At 49.5% G+C, this 15,511-nt stretch overlaps 1 protein-coding gene across 7 annotated transcripts in view; it reads left to right on the forward strand.

The window, feature by feature from the left end:
- NFATC2 (nuclear factor of activated T cells 2) overlaps window positions 1-15,511 on the forward strand; it is a 161,552-nt gene that overhangs the window by 81,534 nt on the left and 64,507 nt on the right. For all 7 annotated transcript variants that reach the window (XM_041733059.1, XM_041733060.1, XM_041733056.1 and 4 more), the window contains exon 5: window positions 815-987. In XM_041733059.1, the coding sequence (XP_041588993.1) occupies window positions 815-987 (173 nt within the window). The remainder of the gene's footprint in view (window positions 1-814; window positions 988-15,511) is intronic.

Consider the following 15,511-nt stretch of genomic DNA (forward strand, 5'->3'; position numbering starts at 1 on the left):
TTTGTTTAAAAAGTATCAGGAGGAGAACACATATATCTTTGGATTGTCTTATTTGGGATGAGGCTAAATTTATTGACATTTAAAAATGTGTTTGGCCTAAAGAAAATTATTAAATGATGATGCGGAAAGGCTGAAACTCACAAAGCAGTAGCAATATAGCTAAAATTTGGGAGACGTTGCACCCATATATTGGAGTTAAAACAAACTCTTTATTAGAAAATAATATCAAACTTCCAAACCACGAGAATTTTACAAAGAACTCCTGTCTCCTGTTCACTCACATTTGTCCATCACGAATGTTTTCCAACTTGCTTTATTATTCCCTTCACTCTTCGGCTTTTCCTGAGCTGTTTGAGAGTTGGTTGCAAACACAGTGACTTTTTTACATTTAGATGCCTGAGTGTGCATTTCCTCAGTACAAGACTGCGTTCCTTCGTAACCACAGTACATTTATCAAATTAAAGATCCTTAATGTTGATACACCCCTCTTTATCTACTGAATAGTCTATAATCAATTTGACCAGTTGCATATTTGGGTTTCTCAGATAATGTTGAGAGTAGAAAAACTGGCAGGAAAAAATCTCCCTGGAGAAGGAATTTCCACTAGGGAATTTCGCTCATGACTTTGGAAGTGTTTTACCCCCAACTGGGCATCAGCTCCTGGATGAAATATTTATCAATGGACTGCAGCCACCGCCCTTCCCCATCCACCATAGCTGGTGGTATTATTTTGGTTAAATGAGTAAGGTGGTTTCATGGGTGATCTCTTCACCGAGATGGTCAGTTCTAAATGGGGTTCTCCACCTCCTGGCAGCATTGATTGTGCGGGGATCCTGAAGCTTAGGAACGCCGATATTGAGCTGCGGAAGGGTGAGACGGACATTGGCAGGAAGAACACGCGGGTGCGGCTGGTCTTCCGAGTGCACATCCCAGAGTCCAGCGGGAGGATCGTCTCCCTGCAGACAGCATCTAACCCGATCGAGTGCTGTAAGTTGGGCTTTGGGCAGGGTCGGCCTCTGCAAAGTGTACTGTATGTGACTGTCCCCCCTGGGCAAGGTGCCCAGCAAGAGTACCCCGGACCCACAAGGGTCCACAGGGGGCCCAGGAGGACCATAGGGCCCAGAGACAGAGCACATGTAACGATTTCTCTCTGCTTCTCTTTACTTATGGAAGGTTCTGTGGTCTCACAGGAAATTAAAAAAATAATACAGCTAATGAGTAGCCTACAGCTTTGTTTAGAAGATTTGAAATGTATAAATGATTTGGTCTTAAAAAAGGTTGATGCAGTAGGAGTGAGTTCACTGTACACAGCGTCCTCGTTTTCTTTTCCTGGCCTCTCATTTCAATCAGAAGGGACTCCCAGTGGCTCTCGCTTATTGAGCGGTGACGCTGCTGGTCACAGTGCTGAGCACTCAGCACTCGATAGCTCGTGGAATCTTCACAGCAGTCTTTGGCAATGGCTGGTACCATGATGCTCGTTTTACAGAAGAGGTGGGAGAGAGCTGAAGGGTTGGCTAACTTGTCCCAGCAGGGCTGGGATTTGAACAGGGAAAGATGCCCAAACAAAAGTGCAGAGGAATCTTAGAATAATCCAGTGTGCAATGGCTGAGACCTGCTGTGTGGAAGGGCCCCCGAGCAGAAACTGGCTCAGTTCTCATCAGGCTTCGAAAGAAGAAGCTGCTTTGAGCTCATTCATGGGGACTCTAGGCAAGTTTTGTAGTCGGACATGGCAAAACTTACTGTCTGCTTAGGGTTTGAGAGTTTGCAAATCATTTGCCAAAGCATAAAGAAGAAAAAGTAAACGTTGTTGCGGAAACCAAAGCTGTTTATATGATTTTTTTAGTCTCTTCTAAGAGTATTTTTTATGTTGTTACAGTCGTGTTCTGTATTCAATTATGTCTCAGGATTCTTTTTCCTTTTTGCTGGACATTTTACCATAACTTGGTGTCACAGAAATCTGCTGCCGGCAGAAGCCAGGGGGGTCACGTGGAGGAGCGGAGTGGCTTTTGGTGGGTAGCAGTAGGGAGTGGTGGAGACCAGGGAGCAGAAGGACATGTTCCCCACCTAAACGGGCTGCCTTTATGCCACCCCAGCCAATATTTCCTTGCGGGCATGTAGACTAGAGGCGGCCAGATCCTCTGACTTTGTCAGACAAACCAAAAATCTCCTGATTTTTAAAAAACAGTAACAAATTCAAACTACTGTGTGGATCAGAGGAAATCTTCATGTGGCTTTGATTAATCAGAGGTAGTCTTAATCAGACATTAATGAGTAAAGCAAAAGCATGAATATCTTATGCAGAGAGGGTTGGGGACGTCTGGCCCTCAGGACTAGAAGCCAGGGAGGAGAGAGCGTGGGCCCTCTTTGGGAGTGAAGCCAGAACTTGGTCTTGGTTGGTCTTTGGAAAAAGATGAAGGGGCCCTCTGATTTCTTCCAGCCTTGCAAGTCACGATGTGGATTAGACTGAACGCAGTGGTGAGCCTATCCTCTGATGTTAGATGAGAAAGACCCAATAGCAGACAACAAGGGAAAACAAGTGTTGAAAACGTCAGCGCAGAAACATTGGAATTCCCCTCTTCTACCCAGCAGACCCCACCCCTGTCCCCTGAGTGCTAGTCATGGTGGCTGCCCTACTCCACTGTTGGTTTTGAACATCTCGAGATGTTTTTTGGGAAGGAAACTCAGGCTCTTCCTCAGTAATTTGGGGGATTTTGAGAAGATAAGGTCTCCTCTTTCTGGCAAGTGAGTCACACTACAGGATGGGGCTGTGGTTTGTAGCAAGGTGGGGAGCAGGAGGCCTCAGGAGAGAACACATGCCGGAGCCCCTGTCCCTCTCCATCGTGGGTCCCTGAGGTCAATGTGTCTCCTGTTGAGCTGAGGCTTTAAGGATCACCATTGAACCACATACAGCTCCGGTAAGGTCTTAAGGGTGTTATAAAGTTGTTTGACAACCTTGCACATAGGGTTTTTCCCCTCTATTTGGCTGATTCAGCTACCTCCCTTTGACAGATAAGGAAACAGACTTTCTTGGTAGAGTGATTCACTCATTTTTACTCAGTAGGTAGCAGAGCCAGAGTCTCCAGCTTTCCAGTTCTATGAAATACCTTCTTAAGGTTTCTAGAACACCACCATTTCTTGCAGTTCCAGACTAAACCACCAGTTGGTTGGTTGCTCTCTCTCTCTCTCTCTCTTAGAATCTTCTGTCATTTTTATTGCCTTCTGTGTCCTATTTGCCTAGACCGGTGCCTGATAGTTCTACACGTATTTATTGACTAATGGACTTACCGTATGATCCTTAGGGAGATGTGCAATAAATATTTATTGACACTTAATCTGTAGCCTGTGTTGACACAGTATTTATACAATAAATATTTATTGACTGGTTGACTTAGTGTATACCCTGTGGGGAAGGTGAGTTGGTAAGAAAAACACTCCATGGGCTGGTACTTATTTGCAAGGCTAGCTTACTTACTTCAGAGGGGCCACTTATGTAATAATGTCTTAGGGATCAAGGGTAAGCTCTCAGATTCTAGCAAAAGAACAAAACAAAAAAACAAAAACAAAAACAAAAACCCCAAAACCAAACTTGAACAAACTACTGAAGGCCACTCTTTGGAAAGTGACTAATTTGCTAGAAAAGTCAATTCCTTACATTTGTTTATTCACAGGTCAGCATGTCAGAGGTCAACTCTCCCCTTTGCGCAGACAGGCAATCCATGTCTTTCTATATCCACATTACTTCTCTGTTTCCATGAGATCCTTCGGTATGGCCAAGGACATACTTTTAGTTCCCTCCCGTGGTTGTCAGCAGAGCCAATTTTTTTTAAAGATTTTATTTATTTATTCATGAGAGATACAGGAAGAGAGAGGCAGAGACACAGGCAGAGGGAGAAGCAGGCTCCCTGTGGGGAGCCCGATGGGGGACTTGATCCCAGGATCCCAGGATCACGCCCTGAGCCGAAGGGGGATGCTCAACCATTGAGCCACCCAGGTGCCCCAGCAGAGCCTATTTTGAAGCTTCTCCAGTCTTCCTGGCTCTGGGTACCTCCCACTTCTCCGAGGACACCCTGGTCTTCCCCGATGACAAACACACACTGGGCTCACAGGGCCGGTGCCTTCCCTCCTCCGAAGCCTGGAGATGGGACAGTTCTCCTTTCCTCAGGGCTCCTCTGTGTTCTCAGCTTCAACTGCTAGTTTCTTGTGGTGCTTGAGCCCTTGGGTCCCTCTTGTAGGACTTCCTTAGGACTGGCATGCCTGGATGCCCCAGACAGGGAGGCTTACGATGGCAGACGTCTGTTCTCTCACGGTCCTGGAGGCCAAAGCCCGGAATCAGGGTGTCAGCAGGGTTGTTCCTTCTGGAGGCTCCTCCTTGGAGCCCAGCAGTCTTGCACTCCTCGGCTTGTGGGGGCATCACTCTCATCTCTGCCTCCTGTTCACATGCCCCTCTCCTCCCTGTGTCCTTGTCCATCTCCTATAAGGACATTCTTATGAGGTTCGAGACCCTCGCTGCTCCTGTGTGATCTGCCCTCCATCCTTAATTTATTTACACCTTCAAAGATCGTATTTCCAAATACAGTGGGGTTCTGGGTGGCTGGAAGGTTTTGGCTGGGGCTCTGTACAACCCAGGACACTGCCTCAGCTGCATTCCTTCTCTGTCCCTCAGTTCCCAAACCCACTAGGATCTTTCTCTGACTTCTTTCTTGGCTTTTGCCCATCCTGTCCCCTCAATCCAGAACACTGGTTCAAACTTGGCTGCATGTTGGAGTCACCTGGGGAGTTCTTAAGAAAACAGTATGGTGCCCAAACCCCACCCAGAGATGGCAAGTCTGCTGGTCAGTGGTGGGGTCTGTGCATGGAGACGTTTATTTTATTTTTTGAAGATTTTACTCATTTATTCATAAGAGACACACAGAAAGAGGCTGAGACACAGAGGGAGAAGCAGGCTCACCGTGGGGAACCCAATGTGGGACTTGATCCCAGGACCCTGGGATCATGCTCTGAGCTGAAGGCAGATGCTCAACCACTGAGCCCCCCAGGTGCCCCACAGGGAGACTTTTAAGTGGAGGTCGACGGTGGTTTTGCTGTGAGAAAACCTTGCCTCCCCCACCCCTCCTACCCTCTAGTCATTGGGTTCACTACTCGTCATCCAAGGCTGCTCTTCACTTGGCCCCTCAAGAAGGATGCTTGCCTTGACCCCACGGGGCATGGGGCCCCCACTCTGTGCTGACAACCCAGTTTACTTACCAGTCTCTCTCATGTAAGGATGGAGACCAGAGGGTGTCAGCCAGGGCCTGGCACAGAGCAACTATCTCTAGAATGTTTGTTTTAAAAAAAGAAATAGTGAAAACAAGCATTTCCAGGCTGCCTGGGGGAGAGAAAGGCAGCGAGGGGACGGAGTGGGGCTCTCCACAGGTGCAGAGGCCTTGTCCCGTGAGAACCTCCCCGTGGATTTTCTTCCTGCCCCGAAGGGGCCTGTCAATCGAGTTTCAGAAAGCACCAAAAGCAGTTTTCCACTAAGTCTTACCCGCTCCCAGCACAGGATGGAAATTCGCTTTGCTCCTTCTGCAGGAACTGGGGAGTGGGTATATGATGGGGACCAGAACGTGGATTTTCTCACCAGCTCTTTTCGTTCTCTCCCATTTGGTGACATAACTGTGTTTTACTAAGGTATAATTAAGATGCAAGAAATGGTGCAGACTGCGAGTCTTCAGCTGAATGATTTTTGACAATTCACGGTACCTGGGTGACCACAGCTCGAAACGAGACACAGGACATTTCCTTCCCTCCTGGAAGGGCCCTCGTACCCCGTCAGCCAGCGCCTCCTCCCCAGTCGCGCACACAGGCAACCGCTGTTCTGATCCTATCACCGTAGCTTAGCTTTCCCCGTTCTGGAACTTCATGTAATGGAATTAGACAGCATGTACTCTTGTGTCTGGCGGTTTCTGCTCAGCACGGTGGTTTTGAGATCCATTGCTATTATCGTGTGATTTGATAGTCTATTCTTTTTTCTTGCCAAACACTATTCAATTGTGTGATTATAATGCTCGTTTATTTACCATTCATAGACATTTGGCTTGCAGGCGGGGTTTGGGTGCTGAGGAGAAGGCTGCCACGAACCTTCTCATTCCGGGTCTTTTGTGGACAGATGCTTTCACTGCTCCCAGGTGAATACCTGGGAATGGATTTGCTGCTTCACGGGTGGAAAGATATGTTCCAGCTTATGTATTTTCTAAATCATTTTATACTCTGTGCAAGAGTGCATGGGAGTTCCATTTGCACCACATCCTCACTGGTGTTGGATTTCTTTTTTAAGATTTTATTTATTTATTCATGAGAGACACACACAGAGAGAGGCAGACACATAGGTAGAAGGAGAAGAAGGCTCCCCACAGGACTCGATTCCAGGACCCTGGGATCATGCTCTGAGCTGAAGGCAGATGCTCAACCACTGAGCCACCCAGGTGTCCCTGGTGTTGGATTTTGCCAGTCTTTCTACTAGTAGCCATTACAGGGAGCCTGAGCTGTACCTCTTTATGCATAACTTGCATTTCTCCAGTGACCCAGGATGCTAGACTCCAGTTTGTGTGCTTATTGGCTGTTTCAGTGTCTTTAGTGAAGTGTCCATTCAAAGCTTTTGCCCATTTTCTGTTCGGTTACTCATATTTTTATTGTTATTACGCAGCAGTTGTTTGTGTACTGTGGATAGGAGTCTTTTGTCAATGTATGTGTTAAGACGATTTTCCCCAGTCTGTGGCTTTCCTATTTATTTTCTTAACGAGCATCGCTGTTTGATTTTGATGAAGCCCTAATTTATCATTTTCTTTTCCTTTGGGGTTAGTGCTCTTTGCATTCCCCCAACAAATCTCTAGCTGTCTGAAGGAAGCAAAGGTATTATCTTATGTTTTCTTTTAGAAGCTTTTTGATTCTGGCTTTTAGGCTTAGGGCTATACTCCATCTGAGGCTAATTTTTGTGTAGGGTGTGAGGTAGGGTCGAGGTCCATGGTTCACCATCTGGAAATCTGCTTGTTTCATATGCCCTTTTCTGAAAGCAAGAGCTTAGAAAACCCAACCGTGTCCTTTCCCTCATCAGTGTTCCTTCATTGCTCCATTTCAGTCTCCTAGGCAGGCAATCATGCAGGGTTGCTTCAGAAAAGACCTTAGACTCAGTGGGACCACTCTGGCATATTCCCTCCTTTGCTTCATGAAGCAAGGCTGCTTAACTTGTCTACCTGCTTCTGCCAGAAGCCGGGAGGACCCACATAATTCCTGTGGGCTTTTTAACGTGGATTTGTCCACTTAGAAATATATTTGGAGTGCATGATATACTGTTCTAGGCACTAGGGATGAAACAGTGATCAAAACAAAGTCTTGGCCCTCATGGAGGTCACATTCTAGTAGGGAAAACCAACAATAAACAAGTAATGAAAACCATCATTCACACAGCTAAGCATGATGAAAATAACAAGGACCATGTGTTGGTGACTTGGGGGCAGGGAGCAGCAGGGTTGCGTGTGCTGATCAGGAGAGACCTCTTGAAAGAAGTTTCATATTAACCTGGGACTGAGTAGTTGGGGAGCATGGCCTAGTGGAAGGATACAGTAAGTGCAAGGGCCCTGAGGCAGGGATGAGCGCTGGGTCTTCAGGAAACAGAAGAGCAGCTAGGGAGGCTGTGTGGAGTGAAGAGGGGTCAGGAGAGACCTGAGATGAAGCTGGGGACTTGGATTTTATTCGAAATGAAACAGGAAGTCTCGAGTTCTAAGTAGGGGACTGACATGATGGGATCTATGTTTTCAAATTTGTTTAGCACAGTGCCAGGTACACAGTAGATGTTAGTAAGACCAAATGAAGGTAGAAGGGAGATAATAGGACCCGGCAGGGAAGAGGTAAAGGAAGAGGAAAAATGATCAGTCACTTACTGTGAGTCAAGCACGTTCTGTGTTGCTGTTGGCTCATCAAAAACACTGCGAACTCAGTGTGTGTTCCCATTTCACAGCTGGGAAAACTGAAGAACAGAGAAGTTAAATAAATTGCCTGTGGTCACACAGCTAGCAAGGGACCAAACCAGCATGACATCCACATTGTGCTGGATCTCAGGACACCAAGGTGGAGGTGTATCACCAGCAACAGATTAATTTGGGCTGCAACCCAAGATTGGCATCATCTCACATAAACCAGAGATCAGCTCAGCAACCCTCATAGGCCTGTGGATGCCCTCCCACCCATGGCAATAGATTGTCTCCCCTGAGCTCCCGTAGCAGTAAATCTTGAGTGAAATTTGGGCATTAGGCAGAGAGTGGGTAGGCCAGGCCTTTGTCAGCCCCTGCTTTCTAAGGAGACTTCTGAGCCAAGAAGCTACATTTCAGAAACACCAGAAACCTCCATGATGGGGAGAAGCATATTCCCCATATTAGGCTGGTGTTAGGTCTGGGCCTGGGTTCAAAACCTGCCTCTGCCACTTAGTAGCTATATAGTCCCAGGAAGTTACTTAAAACTCTGTGCCTCAGTTTCCTCATCTGTAAAATGGGGATAGTGGTCATGCCTGTCTCTTGGTACTTGTGGGGGGCTAAATGTGTGTGTGTGTGTGTGTGTGTGTGTGTGTGTGTGTATCATACAGTAGGTGCCAGTTGAGATCACACTAGGATAACCCAAATGCCTCTCCTGTGATATGTCTCACACATGCTTGTTTACAGCCCTTCCCATGGCTCTACAGAGCAGCTTTGCGTATACCTCTGACTGCTACTCTGTCACTGCCAAGAGACCATAGCCTAGGCAGCAATAGCAGGTGTGGGTGTTTAACAATCGCTAATTGTTTCAGGCGAGCTAGCACCAAGCAGCACACTGTACTGCTGACAAGGGACCTGGATGGTTATCTGGCCAGTGGAGTAGGTCGGCCAGGTGGCGAATGCAGGTTTAGGGGAAGGGGCCCAGGATTGAGGTGGCTTCCCTGCTGATTGATACGGTTATCTGACCAAAGGTTATGGCCCCTTACTGAGCTAGTTATGCAGCGGCAGGGAAGGCAAAACCAACCTGATTGAAAGGTCAAAGTTGCCCATGGCTCTCACATGTATTGACTTGTTTCTAGCCTCCTCATGGCCTTGCAAGGCTCACCTTAAAGACTTGATCAATTCATTCATTCAGAAGCATTTATTGACAGGTGCCAGTGAGTGTTTGAGGCATGAAATGCTGCCTTCTTGGAGCTTTTCTTCTAGTGGATTGAGGTTCAGAGCATTTTGTGATTTGCTGCAGCCACACTGCTGGCAAGGAGAGGGGCAGAGCTTGGGGTGACATCCATGTCCTTTGATGAAAGGGTCCAAGCTGCCTGGGTCCCTCAGTGACTAGAAAGCTCATCAGTCGAATGGAGACTCATGCCGCCCTCAGGAAGGGTCTTGTTATAATGGAGATATATGGGAATATTCTGAAGAGGCCGCCTGTTAGCACATTGGAACGGGAGAGTAATATCTGAGCAAGCAAGAAAGGTCATGGTGCCCACTGTGGCCCTTAGTGCTTTGTGGGTTCAGTGCAATGACATATACCGGCCCTACAGGGTACATGTTACTGTTGCATGTGAGAAAGCCCCATGAAGCCCAGAGTTAGAAGGTGGTCACATGCACTGCAGGCTCCATGTATTTGTGCAGACTAGACCCCACTCCTGTGGGGTGAATGCTGACAGGTCTTTCACGGGGGTGAACCCCACACTCGGGGAGGATTGCTGTCCCACCTCCCGCTTCCCCGGGAATACCCGGTAATCTCCAGGGCAGGGGCTGAGGGACCTATGGGGCGGGTCTCAGGCGAGGCCTGAGTCAGCACTGGATTCTGAGCTGGGCCAGGCTCACAGCCAAGGATGACAGCCTGATGTAGCGAGGAGAAGGATGTACAGCAGCTGGAGCGCCGTGGCCAGGGGTGGTCAGTGCTCGGGCCAGGATGAGACTGATGGGAGGCGCCCCCCTTGCCTGGGCTGGCTGGCAGCTGTCCCACCGGGAAAGCCTTTACTCAAAAGGGGCCCCTCAGGGTAGAGTGCCACAGTCTAGGTTCAGATTCTGCTTGTCTGCCTTACTTAGCTGTGAGCTCTCCGGCATACTGCTTTTCCTCTGGGAGATGCCGTGCCCCAACACCAAGACGGGAATAATTCTCACTTAGTGGTCTCATGAAGTTTAGCAGCAAAAATAAATGTAAACAACATTCATTGAGCCTGACAAAATGCTACATGCTTCCTGTGCATTGATTCATTTAATCTGCAAACAGCCCTATGAGGTTGGTGCTATGATTACTCCCATTTTAGGGATGAAGCAATAGAGACCCAGAGAGATTATGTGACTTGCCCAAGGTCCCAATGCTCAGAGGTCACTGAGCTGGGCTTTGGACTCGGGCATTCACTTGGCAGCATCCTTTTATCCATGGCCCTAAATTGCCTCCTCATGTGTGTTTTATAACATCAACCAAAAAATGTATATGTGAAGTGGCTGGGATCGGAGGCACTCTCTATGGCAGCTGTAATTACTCGCTATTATTAGCAGAATCCACCCACTCTGCAGAATCAGATTTCTCCGACCAGCTTCTCCTGCCTGTCTCCTGAGGTTTTTTGGGTAGATCGTAATTCTTGGCCACACACCCCAATGACGGGGCACCCTGAAGACAGGCAAGCAGCGATGCCCCCCATTCCCAGGCTGCGTTGGGCAGACCTGCAGGACCCCGCGCCCGCGTGAATTTCCCCTGTCGCTGCCGCTTGGCTCTGCATCAGCCCCTGTTGCTGGTAAAAGCAAACACCCCAACTGGTTAAACCAACAGTGCCCTGTTGATTCAGAGCTTGTAAAACCCAGGAGCCCCAAGCCCCTTTATGACGCACCAGAATCTGGGGGCAGGCGGGAAGCCCGGGGAAGTCTCTTGGTGAGGGCCACCTAGAAGCTTAATGTGGAGCGGAGGGTCTAGACGTCACCCAGGGGCTGGAGCTGGGTCCTCAGGATGGCTTGAAAACGGCAGCCCCTGGTCTGGGTAGAGCAGGGCAGGGTGTATGGTTTGGACGCTCTGGAACCTCTAATGGTTGAAAGGCTGAATGAGAGTCAGCGGGGCCTGATGGGGGTTTGGTGTGAGCCCCTGCTCCCGGAGAGCCCTCTCACGGGTCCTGGATGGTGTCATTCCAATTAGCAGCCATAGGTGCGAGAGGTTGCATCAGAGAGAGAGGAGGAAGTGGAGCCCAGGAGGGTAATTTTGGTTGCTGTTTGCCTCTCTCTTCAGTTCCTCTTTCAGAGCCTAATTGGATTTGTTTGCTTTACCTCTGGGCTCTCTGAGGATGCGGGGGCATCCCCTGGAGGAGGTCCCCTTGTCCCCAGGTGGCCTCTTCAGTGTCAACGTTGGCTTTCAAACAGATGTGTACGACAAGTCGCCTGGAAAGGTTGTTACCATGCAAATTCTAGGAAGGTTTGGGTGCAGGAGATTGAGGGTGTGAGCTGAGCATCCGCATGTTTATTAAGTGCCTCCTCCAACCAGGTAATCTGGCTGCCAGGGACCTGGGAGCATTACTTTGAGCAACTCTGGCCGTCAAGGTTGAGAAATCTGGCTTCTGGCTCAGGATCCACCAGGAACAACAGGAGTGGGCGCAGTAGCACCTGTAGACACGTGGGATGTGGTTGGCACGGTCTCGGTGAAGTAAAGGCTCTAAGACAGCAACCCCGAGCCAGCGCCTTGCGCGTGGAAACGGCTCAAGAAACTCCAGGATTTAGTATCGGTCACCTTGTGAAATGCGCTGAGCCGAATACACGTGTTGTGAATTCTCCCCTGGACTGTGAACAGCTGCAGCTTGCAGATGGGGAACCGACTTAGGGGAGCCCCACGCGAGGGTCACCCTAGCTAGGCCCCGGGACCCCCCAGCGCTCCAGCCCTCACCCGAGCCGCGGCTGCCCCCCGTGGAGTGAGCGCCGAGCGTCTGTTGCTCTGTCTGTACGGTGGCGCTGACAGCATCTTCCTCGGGACTCCGGTAGGGCTGTCACTGAAGAGTTTAAAAAGATCACAAATGAGAAAATGTTTAGAATATGTCTAGGTAAGAGAGAGCAGCATTTGAAAAGTTGATGGTAGTAAGGCGTCGTTTCTCGAACAGTTACTGTGTGTTAGGCCCCAGCTGAGTGCTTTTGTCTTAGATTTTTTTTCTTATTGTGATAAAATACCCATCACCAAATGTGCCATTTAAGCCACCTTCAGGTGGATAATCCTGCGGCACTCAGGACACTCCTGATGTTGTGCTGCTACCACCACCACCACCACCACCACCACCACCACCTAGTCACAGAGCATGTCCATCCCCCCTAAAAGAAACCCCATACTCCTTGGCATGTACTCCCCGGGCCCTGGCAGCCACCTATTTTCCATCTCAATGGATTCACCCATTGTGAACAGTGTGCCTACACGGGATCCTAGAATAGTTGTGCTTTTGTGTCTGGCGCCTTTCGTTTAGCATAACATTTCAAGGCTCAGCATTACATGGGTGTATGTTCCTTCCCACGGCTGAATCGTACTTCTGTATGGGTCCATCCAATTGTGCATTGATGGATATTTGGGTTATCGATACTTGCTATCTTACTGGGTGTGTGCTGCCCCCACCTGTGTTTACATGTGGTATGTTCTCTGGTACTGCTTGCAGCAGATCCACGAGGGCAGGTACGGGTTGGATTTTACCGAGGTGGCATCAGTGATCCAGAGAGGTGATGTGACCTGCTCAGGGTCACGTAGCAGGGAGGGAGCAGAGGCAAGCCTTGAAGCTGTGTCTTTCTGACCCCAGAGCCCAAACAGCAGTAAACCAAGAATTCTCCTTTGGCTTCCAGGGTCCTGCATTAATTTGCCATTGATGGTATAGAAAATCATACCTTGTGGGACCCATTGGGATTAATCATTAGGGATTCTTCTTCTTCTTCTTTTTTTTTTTTTTTAAATCTCTGCTGCTGACCTTCCCTCAGAGCATTGAAGTCAGAACAGTGGTTCTCGACTAGGGATGATTTTGGCCTCCTCCTCCCCAGGGGGCCATCTACCGTGATGTCTGGAGGCACTGGTTGTCCACAGGGAGGGGTGCGGCTGGCAGCCAGTGGGTGGAGGTGCTGGGGGCGGCCCACAGCAGAGGCAGCTCTAGCCCACATGGCAATAGTACCCAGGCTGAGAACCCCTGCTCTAGAATTAGGACCTGAGTGCCAGTATTCTCTAAACTTCCTGGCTCATTCAAATGAGCCCTCAGGGGTAAGAGTGCCTCTCAGACTTGGCAGTGCCTAACAATCATGCGGATTCCTTAGGCCTGGGGTGGGGCCCGAGGCTCTGCATTTCTGACAGGGTCTGGGTAATGCTCATCTCGGTTCAGGACTGGAAAACAGATGAGAAAGTACAGGGAGCTGGGCTAGACTCTTGGTTCTCTCTCTTTAAATTATTGTTTAAGAAAACAGTCTTTTCCTTCAGCTCAGGCGAAGGAGTGGGAAATGCAAGTGTGGCCGAGGGAGAGAATGTTGTGAGTCTCTGCAGGGAGAAGCGGTGAAGCTGCTCCAGGAAGGAGACCGTGGTGTTCACAGCATTGCACAGTGATTCACAGAGCAGCCGTCCGGGCCAGCCTCCCCCCAGCGCGGAGAGTCACGGCCACGGCCAGTCCCCGGCCCGGCTGGCCGCGAGCCCTTGGCTGACTCTCCCAGTAGTGATGATTAAGGCTTTCCACCTGCAAAATGGGAGGGATGGCTCTTGCCGCCTCCCCACCCATTCCTGGGGCCAGAAGCCCCCCGGCTGCCCCCCAAACTCATCAAAGGCAGATCTTAAAAGTTGGGGCCTGCTTTCCTAGGCGATGCAACTGCTGTTTTCACTGCTAATAAATCTCCATTTGTGGCAGCTCAATTAGGAAGTCATACAAAACTCCTATATTGAAAGAAGGGATTAATAACCCGGCCCATGTGGGAGAGATTAGCAGCTTCTGCAGAGAGGCCTTTTTAATATATACTCTTAACTGGCAGCCCCTTGGAACAGGCTGGCTGGTCCCTGGGCTGAGCCGGGCAGGGGGCGAAACCAGCAGGGGATCATTGTGAGTCATTGGGTTGCACTTTCAAGGTGAAATGTCTGGGAGCCTGTGGCTGGTCCACAATTGACTGCTGAAATGTTGCCAAATGCACGGTTGCTCCAGAAGGAGCCGGGTTCAGGAGAGATGGAAGGGGATGCTCGGCCACCTGGAGGTGCAGGCCGGCCAGGAGGGAAGGGTTAGGCTCGGGCTGCTGCCTGCCATAGCTCCCGGATGGGGAGGTCCTCGGGCCCCTGGCACGGAAAGGGCTGGCCCTCTGCCCAGTTCTTGGGCTTGGGAGGAACGCCAGGAGCTCGGGCTGACTCACAAGGGGAGGGCCAGCCTCTGCGGCCCACGCTGCTAAGGCGAGGCCTGAGCAGATGGGTCCCTCTCACTGACTGGGACTTGTTTCTCACCCTGCCCGGGAAACGTGGCTGGAGAGGGTCTTCATTCTCTCTTGCAGCCTGTCTTCCAGAAAAATCGGTGGCTGGCCGGAGTGAGCAAGGGATGGAGGTCTGGAGCTGGGACAAAGCAGCTTCTGAGGATTCAAATCTGAGTCCCTTGGTCAAGGGGTGGCCTGACTTCTCTTAGCTTTAGTTTTCTCTGTAGGCAAATGTGAATAATTTTAATCCTTCCTTCCTCCGAAGGTTGCTTTGAGCATTTTCAAGTATTATATCACTGTGGCTTGGTGCTTAGCATCGGCCTGTCCTGTGCCTCCATCTTTCATTCATCATATATACAGATGAGGGTATAGGTAGAGAGTCTGATATGTATGTATTAAGATATATTGAGATATATCCACATCCATGTATATCCATCAGTCTTTTTATCAGTCCATCCATCCTGAGTACGTCCTACTAAGTCTGAGGCACTGGTCCTGGCCCTGGGATTACAGCAGGGCTCCCTCCTGGGGCGTACCTTCTAGTGGGGAGAGATTTGAAAGACAGGTGAACTAATAAAACAGGGTCTTGCAAGATAAAGGGAGAGAGGAAGAGAGAGACATGGATGGATGGGATGGGTACTAACTTGAAGGCAGGAGGCTACGTAGAGGGGTAGGAGGTAAGGAAGCCTTTCTGAGAAGGGGGCATTGAAGGAGAAACCTACATGAAGCGAAGATGGGAATAACAGGAATAACCTTCTAGAGAGAGGGACTAGAAAGTACAAGCACTCAAAGATAGGAGTGTGCTGAGTGTGTTGGAGAGACATCGAGAACATTCTAGAAGTGGGGCAGCTGGGTGGCTCCGTGGTTGAGCATCTGCCTTCAGCTCAGGGCGTGATTCTGGGATCCTGGGATCGAGTCCCACATCGGGCTCCCTGTAGGGACCCTACTTATCCTCTGCCTATGTCTCTGCCCCTCTCTCTCTCTCATGAATAAATAAATTTTTTTTTTTTTAAGCACATTCTAGAAGTATGGCTGAAACAGTGAGCCAGGCGGTTGGGGGTGAGGAGGAGGGGAGGTCCTAGAAAGTGAGTTCAGAGAGGTGATGGGGCAATCATGCT

Source organism: Vulpes lagopus, chromosome 18 (assembly GCF_018345385.1).
Source record: "Vulpes lagopus strain Blue_001 chromosome 18, ASM1834538v1, whole genome shotgun sequence".
Taxonomy (NCBI): Eukaryota; Metazoa; Chordata; class Mammalia; order Carnivora; family Canidae; genus Vulpes; species Vulpes lagopus.